The 17,770-nt window shown below is 40.8% G+C and overlaps 1 protein-coding gene across 1 annotated transcript in view; it reads right to left on the minus strand.

Annotated features, from left to right (window-relative positions):
* The window catches only part of nrg2a (neuregulin 2a), a gene marked incomplete at its 5' end in the record, with an annotated part of 65,496 nt that extends 48,337 nt beyond the window's left edge, over positions 1 to 17,159 (minus strand). Inside the window, one exon of the mRNA XM_080508304.1 lies at positions 16,751 to 17,159. Within this exon, the coding sequence (XP_080364430.1) occupies positions 16,751 to 17,159 (409 nt within the window). The remainder of the gene's footprint in view (positions 1 to 16,750) is intronic.
* Between the last annotated feature and the right edge of the window lie 611 nt (positions 17,160 to 17,770).

Consider the following 17,770-nt stretch of genomic DNA (forward strand, 5'->3'; position numbering starts at 1 on the left):
ACACATTTCACAATCTGAATGATGCTCGCAGTTTTGGCATGAACCACGTGTGGTTCTATGTATGTACTGTGTCAGAGTGAAGATATGAACAACTGGCAAAAAATTCAACACAAAGCACGAAAAACTTGTGTCACTGGGTGGGCCGGTGAAGCCCCCTTGAGGGGAGACATGACACAAATCAATGTCAGTGACATCTGGAGGCCTGAAGAATGGTCTATTTTCCCAAGGTCAGATGTGCCAAGGTCAACTGAGATTCTCAATCTGAGTGTTCCTAATGGTTCTGCTCTGTCACAGCTTCGTTCAGGATCACAGAAAGAGACCAAAGATCACATTTGCTGCCTCATTTACAACATAGCAAATGGATGGATGAGTTGCAATCAAGCATAGCTATTTGATATTTACAGGAAGCTGCGAGAAATCAAAGAGAAACAACAAAGAAAGAATTTAAGTGTTAAAAAAGGAAGTGATCCTGTGTGGATTCGGCTCTTTGACGTTTCCGCAGCACATAGCTGTCACCATGGCAACCGTAGTCTTAAGGGTAGCAACTAGAGTATGTGAGAGAGAGATGTGGAAGGGCGGAGTGAGGATGAGAGAAAGGATGCTTGCAGAGAAAGTGGGAGATAATGTGTAAGAAATACAATGGGAGAAACAGCGAGAGAGGCAGAAAAAAAAAGAAAGGTGAGCAGCAACCAGAGACCAAGCATAAACAGAGAAGGGGGGGGGGGCGCAGAAAAAGGTATCTACTGAGCAGCTGCAGTCTGGCCACTGTATCGTTCCATAAGAAAGATGTCCATGAGTAAGCCTGTGCCAAGCCTGCTGGGAAGCACTGCAGTAGCATCTCAGAGAGGGAAAGATGACAAACATCAGCACTGAGCATGCTCCACTCTCAAGGCCACTGAGAAAATAAGATTTCAGCTCTTTAGCCTCTCAGTTTGTTCAGTTCTTCAGCTCCGCTCCAGTCTCCATCTGTCACTAGCAAATTCTGATGAGCATATGACACCATCAGTCCCTCTTTCTCCCCTTTAGATGTTGCCCCACTGGATACAACCGATATAGCCGATTGAGCTAATGTAAAGAGGCATCTTCCCCACTTATGGACATGCTGACTCATATTGTGACAGGTTTGATTGGGGCTGAGAGGAACAAGTGATGAGCATAGCAACTCCTCAGCCAATGGGGCATGATACTGCAATAACAGGCCAGCACCGCACACAGCCCTGCTACCAGATGTGATCTCTGTGCCTCCAAACTCTCACTGACCGTCCTCCTTATCTGGACATTTTCTGGGGCTGAGGAGTTACCGAGAGATATGCATTTACATCAGCAATAGAAATGAATTGATGTTAAATTATTCAGCTTTTTTTTCTTCTTCTTTTTTTTTTTTTACATATTCTGTGGGCAAATACCTAAACAGGCATTTAACTGCTCAGTCATGTTTCATGGTCGAAAATTGGTGGCCGTTTTTGGCATCAGTCATGTTTAAGGGATGAAATATGTGGTTATGCATGCGTGTATGAGGGTGAGAGAGAAGAGGTTTGTGTGTTCACTAATGTATGTGCATACAGGAGAGGAATCAGTGCTGTAGAAAAGGCAGCAGAGGGTGACAACTGCCACTCAACATCCACTGTGGCAAAAGTAGGAAATGGTACAAAATCACAAAAGCTGCTGTATTTCATCGGCTGTACATTATATGTATATTTTTCAATGATGACTCTTCATGAATTGGACGATAATAGCTCTATAGTACGGTATTGAAATAGCACAAATATATTTAATGACAGATGCTGTCTGACCATGACTTTGATCCTCTTAAATAAAAATCCTCTCTATCTTCTTAAGGCTGTCTGATTGAATCTCTCAATCCGTCTTTCCCTCTCTCTTTTTCCTCCTTTTAAATGTACTTATTATCTGAATCTTGGCCTTTCTGTCTGTCTCTCTCTGCCTGTCTCTCTACCTTCTGTCTAAAGAAGAGATAAAGAGGTTTGTGTGACTGTGAGCAGATTGACTTGAAGATAGAGGCTGGAAGCAGATCTCTTCCACCTCCTCATTCTGCTCGTTCTCTCCTGCTCTCACCCAGATGAATAGACAAACAGTCTCCCACATGCTCTCACAGTTTATCAAACACACACCCACATAGAACCAGGTCTTCACGCAAACACATATGTGTGCTCTCACCAGAGAGAACAACACACACTCAATCTAAGTGTCCTCCGGCTGACTAAGTATACACTGTCACACTCAAATACAAACATATACCCCCTCAAACACGCACATACACATACACATGCAAACACACAGGTGCATCCACACGTAAATAGAAGAAGCACATGGGTCATTGATGCTCTCAAAGTGGACTTTTTTCCCACTCACAGTGTACCAAATACAAACCATTTGCCTGTATGAGAGCATACTTCATTTACAAAATGGACTTTTCAGACGTCACATCTGAATGACGGCCAATGACTTGACTTGTAGATTGGGTGTTTTTTCCATTGTGCCGACATTGTAATTTACAAACCTTGTACCCACATGCCTGTATTACATATTATTTTAAATTGGTGTATTTCTTGTTGACTTTACCTAATCGCACTTGCTCTATCTTTATTTCAAACGTATTTATCTGCACAACATTCACAACCAATGTCACAATTGTAAAAGGAAATTAAAGTTGTGTATCTAAGTAAATCAAGAGATAAATGTTACTGTAGTGTATCAGAAAACATGAATTAACATTTCAACTGTGTTTTAAAGCACATAATGCAAATTTACACACGGAAAAACATGGGACAGTTGTGCTCTTATCAGCAAAAACCTTCCCCCCCTTCAAAAACATACACTCATCCGCTTTCTGCTTCACATTCTTCACATCAAATCAAATTCCTTTCGCGCTCTGCACTTGTCCTTTATCTCCAGAATGTGCTTTTAGAGCAGCACAAACATGTCACAATGAGGACACTGTGAGGAGTTTCACACAGAGAGAAACCAGCTTCTTGCTTGAATCATTTGCATTTCTCCTTTAGCCCCTCATGGCTGAGCACAAGCTTATCAAGAGTCTTTCTTATCTCTTTGTTTGTTTTTCACCAATGTAGGCTTTTCCTGAAAAACAGGCCACTACGCATGTGTATGCTTAGATCATTCTTTGGCGGCATAAGCCCAGATCAAGGCGGTCTCAAATTAAGTGAGCTTGATAAGTGGGCAAGAGAGTGGCCCCAGCTGACGGTGCCAGGATGGCCTCACACTGTGCTCTGGCAAGCCAGGCATGGCTGACAGGAAGCCAGGGCTGTGGTTGGGTCAACTCAGAGCGACAAGATGACTGCACACACACACACACACACACATACACACACACACACACACTCTTCAACACACTGCAGTTAAATCTACGGCCGCCAAGCGCACCATTGACACAGAAGGAGGTCATAGCTAGCTGAGGCTGTAATAGTCCTAAATAGGCAAGCCACCGCCAGCATGAGCAGCTTAGTGATAGAAATGCAGTACCAAAGCTTTAGCCTAAAATCTAATAGTTGAGTTTTAGCCACCGGGGTATTAAAGATTGCTCAAAATCCATGTAGTAATAATATCATTCTCAGGCACATGTGTGGATGAAATGAACAGCTAAGAATGCGGAGCACATGTTAGCGTCTTACTGACTGCATTACAAAACTGAAGTCAAGTTGTTGACCAGTAGATTTACCAGAATTACATTACAGTATGGGAGCAGGAAACAATGACAGGCTATCTTTTCAGTTGTTTTTCATGCTTACTTTTAGTTTTGTTATAATGACTAGCCTACAGTGGTTTGCTGGCCCATGGCCACTTGCAGTATGATAACTGCCTGCTTGTATGTCTAATGTCATGGAAGGAAAACAAAGGAATGAAAAGAAACATGCCAAGACAATGTGTAGCAAAAGTACACATCCCAACAGATGTGATGGAGAAAAGCGGAAACAGGTCTACAGGGCTCACACTACAGGGACTTTCTGTAACACTGATCTTACTGGCTTTTACAAGTACAACAGACCTCTGCGAGGAATGTTGCTTTCTCATTTAGGGTAAAACACCCCCGGAGTTAAGGGGTATCAATATCACAAGGCAGATATATTCCTCTTTTGTCTGCATTTGCTGCAGTGAGGTGATGGTTAGTGTGCTGGTCTGTAGGCCAGCTGGGACACATCTCAGTTCACCCGTGCACACACGCACACCAGCACACACAAACGCATGCACATACTGAAACTCGCTGTACGCTGCTCACTATCTTTCAACAACAAGCTGAACAGGGACCAGACGGAAAGAGGTCCTATTTGTGCAGGAAGATAAATACACTTCTGCACCCAGTCCTGTCCCCTCCAGATTAGAGCAACACAATAATGAGCAGGAGCACTGGTGGAAGGTCAGAAGAAAGCAAGGGTAAAGGACAGAGGAACAGCCTACTACCAAAACACCCCCACCCCCAGTCACCCCCCCCCCCCCCGACCCCCCACCCACATCATACATGCAGGATAAATCGCAGACAGCCATGCATGCTTCTTTTATCTTCAGAATGTCAAAGCCTCATCGTCTAAATTTGCAATGCTCTGTACTTCTTTTGCACGCATATCTACCTATTCACATCTCTTATTTGTAAAGTTTAAGAATATAACTTTGAATATGAATGAAAACAGCTGCAGTGATTTACTATCTCTTGCTATCTTTCCCAAATCATTCACTCTGGAAAAGATCCAAGATTTACAACTTGATGGCGTCACAGTTTGTAGAAACACAGACAGCGTGCAAGAGCTGCTGTGAGTGTGGGTGTCAAGTATCTAGTCATCTTATGGTGGGATGATGGTGAACTTAAATCTGTCTAAATATCAACATACACTTTGTAAATACCAAGGAATGCATGTGTTCAGTTGTTGACAAGTTATCCTTTTGTGAGTCAGCAGTGTCACAATCTTTTATCAACTCCTCCTCTGCCTTACGTTCAATCACAGAATTAGGCAATTCCTCTCCGCCCTGCTATGAATACGTGTTTTCTCTGACTCTGATGAATCAAACTACTGTTTCAAAGTAAGAGACCCCTGTAGAGGGTAACAAGATTTTCTCTTGGTCCACTTCCCAACACTGCCAACAAGCCATTCCATTCTGTGTAAAGTCTTTTCATGTTAAGACACACATCAATCCACACCTACAACATACCTGAGGAAACAAACCTTCTCTCAGGATATGTACTCTGTGTGTGGGGTGAACATGGCCGGACACGTCCCTTAAACACACCGGGAGGCGCCCAGCAGGAGTGCCGGCAGCCCCTCTTTTCAACACTTCGGCACGCTGCACACAAACACAGTTGCCCTTCCCATGGTCCTTTTGTTCCGTATCGTTCTGTTGAAGTTCCTGTCATGGACACTGTCAACTTCTTTGGACAATTATAACTGACAGTTGTAATACACCTCTGGACAAACACTTTCCTAAATGTACAGCATCTTATCAAGCTGGCATGCAACTAATCGTCTTTGAACACTTGCAGAAAGGTGGATAAAACTTCTAAAACTAGACATCTTACGATCAACCGACGCAGGAAGACATGCATATGCTTGCCAACGCAGAATTATACTAAATGTACTTCACAGAATTTCAGACAATTACCCAAAGAATAACATACGCAAGCACTGGCATGAACCTACACAGTGTTGGGGAATAAAATCTTACTTAAATAGCTTGCTTCCTTATAAAACTCTCCAACGTCATATGACACAAAGAAAAGACTCACTCCTGCTCATGAAGAAAGTGGCAGAGGTATTTACAGAATGAAGATGACTTAATGCAACATCAAGGTTCTTGTGCCATTAAAACAAGTTTGTTTTGGGTTTTTTTGCCATGGCACGATGAAAAGAAAAAAAAAATGTTCGACACATCAAAGCCTGATGAAACATGACACATTGATTTTACGATAAAACGGCGGGGGGGCTTGATGAGAGTGTGGCGATGCCTATATAGCCGCTGAATGCCAGAGAGAGAGAGAGAGAGAGAGAGAGAGAGAGAGAGAGAGAGTGCAGTGAAAGGTTATCTTCTGCACTGTCCTTCAGTGTGATGTTGCTTCCTGTGAATCTACCTGACACCTTGTTGAAGAGATGCTGCAGTGAAGAATTGCCCTCAGTTACACAGGGATAACTGACAAGCAGATTTCACATACAAGCAAAATCAAACTCAATTTCCCTGGAAACATTGACATATATGAAGAAAACCAACCCAAGGATGGATGCATAGACACATATTTACACACACACACAAAAGTAGATGTGTTGCACACATTGAAATACTGCTTCACATGACATATGTCTTGGTCTCAGGTAAGCCAATAGTGAAGGAGGACTGACCAGTAGTATTTATTTAAAGCCACATTTGATTCCATTTCTTCCTATTTTTCCCCTCTTGGTTTGTCCTGAAAACTGTTTCTGGAACATCATTATCTTATTGCCAATGCAGGTTCCCCAGAAACATGATGCCATGGCTTTTGTGTTGTTTTGTTAGACTCTCGGCAAGAAATGACGTTTAAAAAAAGAAATTCAACGACTGCTCAAGTTTCACCTGCGGTTCCCCCTCATCTCTCTGTTCAACCCTGGTAACAAGGTAAAGCACATACCTTACTAACTTCTCTGTGACGCTGTACCATAAATAAACCAGAGTTAAAGATGACACTGAAGACCTTAAGCTGTTTATACAAACCTTTGATACCTTGTGATTGAGGAACTCTATTGTCTCCTATAAACCAGTTTATGGATGTTATGGAATGTGTTTTCTTCTGCGGTACGCCCACAGCTAGAAAAACCTACTATCGACCGAACATGAAAATGTGTGCCCGCCAGCTTTCCCCTCCCCCTTGGCCTCAGCAATAGGAGATTCACTTCTACAACATGCCAAAACAATGTTCATCCAAACAGTAATTTGTGTGATCTTGACAATCCCAACCACAAGCCTAGGGTCACAGGCAAATCTACTGTTCATATAAAGTATCCACCAAAAGTGACAGTCAGTCACTCAGTCAGTCTGCGGAGACAACAAGCACCAGAAGTGGCTATGAAAGGATTTTACATGCCACACTAACCAGTTTAATATCACAGTGAGCCAAGCAGCTTAACAAGATTGCAGATCACTGAAAAATGAGCTTACCTGGGGTTTTCAGCGTTATGCCATTTACATGCATTGATCTAGAGCTAGATTACCAGACAAATCAGGGTTAATACTGAACTTGCTGCTGATTGATATAAACAAAGGCAAATACCCAGAAAAATGCTATCTTCGCCCCCGTCTTTTAAATCAAATTCCAATCATTCGCCAGTCTGTTGTATTAAGTGCCTTTGTGGTTCAAAGCCAGGGCACAAAAAAACAACCTTATTTCATCATCTATGGTGAAAATAGATATCAGTGTTTTATTAATGCTGGTGAATGGCTGGATTATCTGTAGATTGTTGGTTTCTGCTTGCAAAAAGTCCCGTTTATTATTTGTTTTCTGCATGCTAAAACAAAGTTAGGCTCTTAGGACGGTCGCTATACACTTGTATGTCTACAAAACGTGCACAATACACAGGTTATGGTTCACTGTTTTATTTAATGTGGGGGCTTGGTTTTTTGTGACCCCTACATCCAGATTTCAAGCTGATCAAGTGATGAGTCTAAAGGGTTAATTTTGTAGACAACCTTCCATGCTGTGCAGGAAAAAAAAAAGGTTTAAATATTTAATTACATGCACTGGCTGCAGCCTGTGAAGGAAGAGTATTGCAGCCCAAGATAGCTGCAAATTACTGAATGATTCAAAAGGTTGGATAAACTTAAACTGACTTCACAAAGCAGTAGGATACAAGTCGATATAAAAACATTATATAGTAACATTGAGGGAGAAAATGGGATCAGACGGATTATAAAGCAAATTATTTTACTGTATTTCTCTTCTCATTGCAATTATTTGGTTGGTTTTGTTCTTGAGATCTTAATTTGACACTAAATATTACAGCATTTCTTTTTCGGGAGAAAAGAGCCCAGTCAAATGATGCTTCAGCTTAAAGTGTGTTTATCTACACAACAGACGGGCCAGAGTTAGAATCGGCCGTCTATTTGTCCACAGTCTAACATTGTACGTGATTGTCTCTCCTCAAGGGACACCATTATGTTTAGTTCAGTCAAACGTCAACATCCACCTACAGCTGACTGCAGAATTAACAGCACAGGTCTACCACAGGAGAGATAGCTTGCTTTTGTGATCAAAGTGAGCTCCGACCGGCAGTGACTTGAAGTTGTTGCCCTGCACATATCTTCCGGACTGTGCAGTGACTGTGCTTTTGAGTGTTTTTGACATTGCTCCAGCTGCAGAGGCAGGGAGTCTAGCAACTGCTGTGACATTCCCCACGGACTCATCCCTTTCAACTTTTCGGTGTTTCTCCTCCTTCCTGATCCTGATCATATACTGCCTCATTGTGGTGAAGGTAACATTCTTCAATGGGTTGAAAAATTCAGAGTCCTAACTGTTGAAAAGAGCTGTGAAACGCTATGTAAAGTAGTATCACAACAGGATAAAGCATAAATTCAGTTTTGTTAAACAGCTCCTCTATTTAGAAATACATTTTCTGTGATTTATTCACACAGATTTTTTTTTATTGTTATTACAGTTAAAGTAAGGACACACATGAAATATACAGGCACATTTGTTAGCAAACTGCTCGGCAGAAACTGTGGACAACACAAAGGGACATAGTTATTATAACTAATGACTCATCTCTTAATAACAATGTAATATAATTACTCAAGATGTTTACATGTCCCCTGCCTTCATCAAAGTGCTCTTATAATCATATCATATCATCTCTCAAAGTCCTCATAAAAATAGCCAGTGCTTTGCTCTCTAATTATAGACCCGTTCATTACTTTGATTTAAGCCTTTCTATTCTTCACTTGAACCTGATGGACAAAGCTTTGGAATCACTCCACAAAACCACGTTTTGTTCTCATCTCTAAAGACAAATGCATTTTATTCTCATTATAAAATACTGAAATTCCACTCTGAATAGTTCTGCTAATAACAAAGGCAGCTGTAATGCCAGTGCCATTCATCCAAGCCTGAGATTACTGGAGATTATTGCTTGTGAGATTAGGTACCAAATAGATACTAATCTTCAATCACACCGCCAGCTGACCCAATCCTCTATCACTGTCTAATGTTTTTGTAGTTTTTGGTTGGTTTTTTTTCCAGACAGTCGACCTGAAGAACAACGGTCATAATAGATGTTTATTAGTTTCAGAAAGAAAGTGGAAGTTAAATTCTAAACGTTTGGCAAGTGAAAGCATTGTCTACTTTTTCCAAATGAGGAAAATCATAAAGGATTGATCAAAAAAAAAAATCTAATGCCACTGATTGACATATATGAATGTTGATGAGGCTTTTGTGTGTAAGCCCAGCAAATGAGCTTTTACACTGGAAATACCAAAATGTGTGTTGTTGCTTTATGCTACATACCGTAATTTCTATTTTGTACAATTGATAAATCACTGATTACATGCATGTACATTCATTATATTGAGGTTTTAACTGCAAAAAAGCCCCATCAGTATGTAACTTTTTTCCCAATCAGTCTGATGTCAATAAGCTTATTGCTACTTCCGCGGGATCACAGTCAAACAAACACCCAACAGTTTCACTGAAAATATTTGAACCTGTGATTGGTTTGATATGAAATTACAAGCCTTAAACTGCATGGCACTGTAGACCTGTTCCCATAGTTCTTATCCAGCTGAAGTAAGCCCATTATTTTCCATGAGCCCAACATAATTCTGTAGTACAGCATGGAAATATATAATCATCCAAAGCATTGCTTTGGTGTGTGTGAAATCAAAGGGTATGTTAAACAGACATTTAAAACTGTGGAAAATATCTGCCACAGTGGGATGGTTAAGCAACTCATGTAGAACTAAATTGGTAGTACTTTATAGTCTGTTGGTGCAGCACATTAAAGTTATTAAGAAGCGGTAACCACAATTTTAGCTTTATATCTGCAGAGTAGACAAAAGCTATTTTCATGAGGATAGATGTTTTTCCCCCCAGTTAAATAAGAGTGAATGCAGCCCAGTTAAACTTGTTTGACCTACTGTAATCTATCAAAACATAACTTTCCTTGCATGTTCTCATTTTTGTAAGTCTTTTTGGAGTTTAATCCTGAAAATCTCCATGTTCTTGAAATTCCTTCACCTCAGTATGAACTGTGATGTAATGCAACAGATTAAAAAAAAAAAATAAGACAAGCACTACAAAATAAAAACATATTTTAAGTCATATATAAAAGGAAGACAATAATAATTTTTCCTTCCATTTTTTTTTGCTTCCTTCTCTAAAATGGTAATTGGTAGGATTATTATGAGTTCATGTCACCGTCCAATCCCAGCCTGGATATGTCAGAGGTCTGCTTGCATGAAATGCCCGGCAAGCTGCTTACAACTCTCTAAGACACACATTTTGTGTAACTAATAGCCTTATTAAATGTCTGCATTCTTTTAGGGACTCACTATTTTACAATAATTTTCATAACTGCATGAACTGTAGGGAAAGTGGAAAAAAAACAAAAAAACTATATGCTATCATTGGAAGCACTTTTACAAAATAAAAGTTCAGAGCAGAACCAACTTCAGATTATTATGCATGTGGCTTTTTGAATAACTGTTGACCTGAATAACTGGGGATCTTTACAAAGGTGCTTGTTTCATATTAATATAATTGTGACCACAAAATATGTCAGACCAATGTGTCCTTAAGCTTGTTGTCATATCCGCAAATTTAAAGCAGGCATCAACTATTGTCTTTTGTAACATACTCATTTCTTCCTTTAACCTTTAAACTAGCGATGAAACAATAATTAAACTGGTGCTGGATATAAGGTATAGCTTGTGCATCTCTTCTGAAATCAGACAGAATAACTATAAAATGAAGAAGAAGAACAAGAACAAGAACAAGAACAAGAACTTTCTAGAAATTTGCAAAGATTTTTTTAGATACATCATCTATATATAAGATCTGAAATAATTTCAAATACAAAGTATTATCTTTTCCTGACTTTAAAAAACTTTAAAATAAACAAAAAGTTTTGATATATTCCACAATGTAGGTATCAAAATTTCATAGTTTCAACAAGTGTCCTGTAATGAAAGTTTTTTCTAATATTAAGTTGTTCAAATGAATTAGTATCACCCACATTTGTGAATATCAGTTATAATATAGTTGTGAAAGTAGGTTATGTTGGCCTTTTTCAAAAGTTGAAATAATGTTAAGTTACCCTGTATTTGAAGCTACACTGATTACTTTCAATCAAAGCTATTTACTAATTGTGAAATTATTTACATTATAACATTTTTGCTCATAATGTTGCCTAAAGTGAGCAGCAGTTTCATGGTGTTGTTGTACACAGGTTCAATGTGTCACTGCAATGGACACATTAGTTACAATACAAACGTTGATTTATATAATTTTCTTATTGTAGTAAACTTTTGTTGAACTATAATTACAGGTCCAGGAAAATGAAGCATATTTATGGTTATATCCTAACAGCATATAGCAATCCTCACAATATTGACAATATTGTGAGAAATTAAAGCATGTTTTTAATGGTTGGGCAATAGCATCATAATACTTAGCTTTTTCTATTATGAAGACTATTTTTTGCAACTGTTCAGAGCTACACTGAACCAATCTCATAATGATACATGTTTTTCTTTTGCCGATTTTCATGAGCAAAGCCTACCAACTCACGACAGAACTGAATACCATCTGTAAAATGCCCAAGTGCGGTTTGCATGTTCTACCTGTATCTTTCTAGGATTTGACTGGATTATTTAGCTGACTCCCACAATCCAAACAGGTGCTTTATTATATTATTATAATATAATATAATTTATTGGACATTAGCACTCTCCAATGGTACAATATGTAATAAGGGTGACTACATAGCAATGCCTTTTGCTTGTGGGAATGATTAGTGTTTCCTATATGTATGTGCATGCTTGAGTGGTCTGTCTCTGGGATATATCTGCGATGGAGTTGTGTACCCTGTTCAGCGATGTTCCAGTCCCACAAAACCCATAGAAACTGGGAATATAGATGGACAGAAGGGGCAGACAGTGAGATGGAGGAGCTTTAGGTCCAAATGAACCAACAGTTTCTAAGGACTGTTGAATGTAAAGCACTTACAGAAATTGTAGCAAGGACAAAGTTGCAGCCAAATTGGATAAAATCCCTATTTCTTTAAGAGTCATCTAACTTGCTACTTACAGAATAAATGCATCAAATGACACTATCACTATTAGACAGGTCTGTGGCAAACATGTCTTGGGGGGAAAAAAGGAAATTATTCTGCTTTCTTATAGTTGGGTCAAACAGCTACATATAGCAATGATGTACACATTGAATACAACCGATTATATACATCTTTGTTGGAAGTAATACACACTTTGTTCCAAACTGTAAAGAAATAGAGGCTATTTTCAGTCTCAGACACAGATTTATTTTCATGATGCTGTAACAACTATCACTTAACAACAATCCTCGCAGCCCAGAGCCTGCAAGACTTAAAACACCAATTACTCTCATCAAACATCCCTTTCTCTAAAAGTCGGTACTGTGGAAACAGAAATCACCCGTGACCTGAATCAGTGCACCTCAAGTCTGCCACATCAACTTTTCCGTCCCTGCTGAATTGGAACTTCAGCAATCACAAAAGATGGACGACCAATGTCCCCTGACTATCATAATGATAGCTTGTAGAATTCTGTCTTTAGAAATGTAGAGTACAAGTCTGAGTGATTGTGAGAAAGTGCCTAATGGACAGGAAAATGAGCGACCAATTACACAGAATGGCCATCGCCCTTTTTCACACGTCTTATAAATATAAATCAAGCTATCTTGTCAGTGTGGAGGAGCCAAGCAAAGCTTCAGCAGAGCTAAAATTCTATATAAATGACCCTGTGAGGATTAAAAAAAAAAAAAGAACACTTCCACAACACATACAGTTTAACCTCACATAGTTAGAAATGGAAACAAATCTGTTCATCCAGACTCAGGCACAAACCAATGAAAACAATTTAGTCATTCTTTCCTTAACATTACAGTAGTTGGTGGTGAAATACAGTGAATATTACTACTGCCTGCTTGATGAACTTGTTATTAGAGTGACACTATCAACCTGTGCCTGCATCTCGGCGCTGAAAGTGCTCCCAGACAAACTTGTGGGGCAGGAGCGACCCAAGTAGCCGGCAGCAGCTGTCATTCATGTTCTATGTCTAGCTTTTCTAAGGAGCTCTTTCAAATCACAGAAACATGCATAGCCTGGAGCAAAGTCTTGCCTGTCTACCACCTCAATTCAGCAGCTGAGACCTGCATACAGTGGATCTTCACAGTGACAGATTAGTAACAGCCTGTGCAAACAAAACAATATCGTTACACGGAACCCACTTGTCAAGAATACAAGGACTACAGGAGCAGGAGTGTTTTGCATGTTTGGCTTTCACATGTACTGTATAAAGGTTTTAAGACAACATGCAACTCGTCAACTCAGACTACCTTCTGATGCACCTAAATATTGCCACGTCTCCCACGAGTCTGAGTACACCCACACACATCTCGGTCTCCTCCATGGAGTCTGTGAATAGATAGAAAGCTGGGGGGCCTCTGGGGGGCCTCACCTACCACTTGTTTTATGACAAAGCTTGTGATTTAGGCCGAGCCATGAGGGACAAAAACACTATTGTTATGCCAAATCATAGCTAACAGGCAAATGTGACATATTTGAAATTACGCATCAAAGTACAACAGTGTCAGGTTTGATTCCAATGTAACATAATCACTTTCATTAGATGAACTACTGTCTTGCTTTTCTGTCATCTGTCACACATCATAATGTCAGACACTGGGTGAATTGAAATAAAACGAATACTAAATCTCACATGATCAACAAAAGTTGGTAAGACTGAAAAAGAAAAAGCTATTTTTGACTGTGTTTTCTTTATCTGTCAGAAAACACAAATCAGCAGCTGAACTGGTATATTTTTACTAAAGACATAGAGAAGAAAATGGGTTCCTTGAGGTGTCAAGGTGGGGGAGTTCTACTTCCTCTCCAGTTCAACAAACAACAATAAAACGATGGGAAAATATGAAGGATGCAGGACTATATCAAAGGGAATTATCAGGTAATTTTAGGTGTATGCAGTAAAATGATAAGATACCATGTACTGTTTTAACCTGTGAATCAAGTGTGCTAAACATACTTGCTTCTGTAAGATATGCTGTGTAACCTTCTTTTAAATGGACTCTCCCTAGAAATACCATATTCTTGCTAAGATACTGGACTGAGTCGTTCAAAATCTGTGCTCATCTTATACAAACCAGTATCATTGTATGATCGGCTTAAGACACAGGAAACCAAAAAAACAAAATGCTAACCATGATAACCTCACTTGAACTTGTGATTGCATTGTTTTGTCTGTTATGAGCTGTGCTTGTCGTTGTTTCCTTTTCCTTTCTGGCTGGCACCCAGGGCTCCAAGCTGACTGGGTCCTGAGGAAGTGGTGCAGGTGGTGAGCGCTGCAGGTAGCCTTTTAGTCAAAGGCAGCCCTAAGGAGCAGGAAGACAACAACTGCATCGCTTTGAGAATTGTACAGTAAGTTCGCGCAATCCCCCAGGTTGCACACTCCGCACCTTGTGTACCTCTGCACAAGAGGGACTGAAGGCAGGGTTGGATGTGAAAATACACAGGTGTACGAATGTGATGCTAATTAACCTAATATAAGAGGAAAAAATAATGCAAAGAATATTGTTGATTGCTAGTGTTTTCTGAATGAAGGCTGGAGTTCAATGGGATATTAGGATACTTTTACTACTTCTGACATACTGTCTGAATGCAAGGTTCTGCTAATGATTGGGTGACGGGAGAGTGACATTGTAGATGTGAAGACAGACATCACACCAAATAAACATCCCTGCATCTACAGTAGTGTAACAGTGCCAAATCAAATACTTTGCTGAGCACTTTCCACTCAATAAATGTCTCAAGACATTTGTGTGGCAACTTACTCTGGAACTATAGGTGGCTTTGATCGCCTCAATGCTGAGCTTAACTAAGTGGCACGAAAACAGATGAAGGATATTTAGGTTGTGTGAGAAACCCAAGAGTATGAAGTCTATTTTGTATTACCCCCTCTGATGGGATGATGAGTTTAAAAGCCAGAGTGGGTGTGGCAAAACCGGGAGGAGAAGGGAGAGTGTGTGTCTCATGAGTACAGGCTAAGAGGATTTAGGAAGGTAGCAGCCCTGGGCACACATCATGTTCTAAGCTACAACACTTCAGTGCAAATGTGTTTACTAAGATTTATGAGTGGCATAACCTCTCGCTGTATCAAACATTTAGAATAAAGAAGAGAAAACAGCTCAAATTTCAAAGTTATGTTGCATCCTGACCAGCATGGGGCATAAGCTGTAAACACAAGGGCACAAGCAAAGGACTGGCCAGAGGATAAGCACTGACAGATCCAGATCCAGAGATCCACTTACAAAGTACTTCTACACTACCTTGCACAACTTAACATACTCATTTCACCATGCAGAAGCACATGAAAAAGCCTAACAGTAATCAAGTTGCTGGGGATATGAGAATAAAAGTAGGTTTGAAACATAAATTGGTGTCAGTCCACCTTGAACAGTATATTAGCAATAATATACTGCAATAGTGTGATACTTTGCATAGTCTAGACATAAAGGTCAAAGTTGGTGGACTGAGGGAGAGGAAGGGACAGAAAGATGACAAACTGCACAGAAAATTATAAGAAACACTTGCATATAATCCACAATGGGAATTAAACCCACACCTAACTTTGTTGCAAAAGGATATACAGTAGTGTTAAAATTACTCCCAGAGGGTGACATCTATTGATGAACCATAATTTCTGAAGTACTTGGGAATGAAAGAGAAAACTCCAAACATGAGCATGGTAATGTTGATTATTTCACGTGCTCAATTATCAAAGGATTGCAAGCAAGTACTGCAACTAGAGTTGCTGGCTGACTTCATGTTAAAATGCATGTGTGCAAAAAAAGGACATAGACTTTAATAAGCTATGCAGAAGTGTGGGGCATTAAGCATTAATGCGGGGCATGAGCCTAAATATAGCACAGGAGCCAATTTGCTTAGGGCAGCGTGATTTTCTACACGTGATCGCGGTGATAGAGGCCGCTGTCCCTGGTCCTGAAATCATACCAGGCGCCTCAGAAACTACATATGTAGTGCTCCTTGGAGAAGCTACAACTGCACTAAAAAAAATGAAACCATTACACAAATCCTCGGACATATGCGATATACTATATGATGTGTGAATCGTCTTTAAATAACCAAAGTAATGATAGTTTACTTGATGCAGATCGCTCGATACATAGAGGCTGCAATTCCTCTCAAGCAACAGTGCGAGGCGCATGTCTAATGCAGTTCAGGGAGAGAGAAAGAGAGAAAGAGAGTTTGATTGATCATGTGGGCTATGGGAGCCTGCGAGAGTTGTCGAAAATTGCTGCATAGACGCCCCTTAGGCACCTATCTGGTACCCAATGACTCCAAGCCATGCTGTGGCCGAAATAATTACAATTTAACGGGAAGCCTGTCACCAAAAGCCCCATGACAGGGGCTGACAACAGACCGTTCATTCTTCCGGGTTGGACTTCACCGGTAATCCACAATAGGCTACATTAACTTACCGCAGTCCTCACACAAGATCTTCCCAACATCCTTTTTTAGGTTCTTTCCACTCGTGTCAAGAGGCGCAAACGATGCCTTGAAAACCAAGGGCTCGTCAGTGGGGTCCATGAAAAAAATGTACTTGTGGTTCTTCTTCACTTTGGTGCACGGAGCCTCAGATCCAAATTCCCCCACGGTGACGAGCTGTTCTCGCTCCAGACCCCCGCTGTTCAGGGGCCAAACATCCAGCACTTTGACATTCACACGGTACGGCTCCGCAGAGATGTTCACAGGCGTAGACTGCACCTTGCCCTCGATCACAACGGCGGATTTGTAAGCCTGGTCCTGCAGGGAATTCAAACTCGGGGAGTAGCAGGCGAATGAGACCCCGATGACCAGCATGGATAAATGCACTGAATCAAGCCTCATGCCGCCTGCTTTGGCTCGGTGGTCGCTGGTCGCGTTGCGGCAGGGCTCTCTCGGCTGCGGGGCGATGGCGATGGAGCTGGGTTGGATGAAGAGACAGCGAGTAGGCTCCAGTAGCACGGCAGCGCGGCAGACCTTGCATAAGTGTCCATGCCATCGGGATCCGCTGCTTTTTCGAGTGATTTTCAATGGGTAAACAGCAGCTTTGAAACGAGGGGGGGCCGCGCGGGGTGACACTGGGTCTCGAATCCACTCAGCGTATTCTAATAATAAGGCATTGTAGAGAAGCTAAGCGAGGAAATCTCCCATCCAGAAGATGCCCCCCTACGCTGCCATAGTAGCCTTAACTGCAAGACGACGCCACTCTTATCTTTGCCCAAAAATTGCAGTGGTTGGGTACCGCTATGATGGTTTTCTGTATCATCTGCAGCGGAGAGAAAAGACGCAAAATGCTGCAGTGAACCACAAGTTTGGTAGTCCGGTCGCAAAACAAAAAGCCACCTTTTCATTCCACAAAATAAAACAATTATTTCTGGTCGGCAGCGACAACGCCAATACGCCGCCTTCCACCGCGGCTCTCTCTCCGCCTCCTCTCGCCACAGACGGAGAGAAAA

The sequence above is a fragment of the Blennius ocellaris genome (assembly GCF_963422515.1).
Source record: "Blennius ocellaris genome assembly, chromosome: 14".
Classification (NCBI taxonomy): domain Eukaryota; kingdom Metazoa; phylum Chordata; class Actinopteri; order Blenniiformes; family Blenniidae; genus Blennius; species Blennius ocellaris.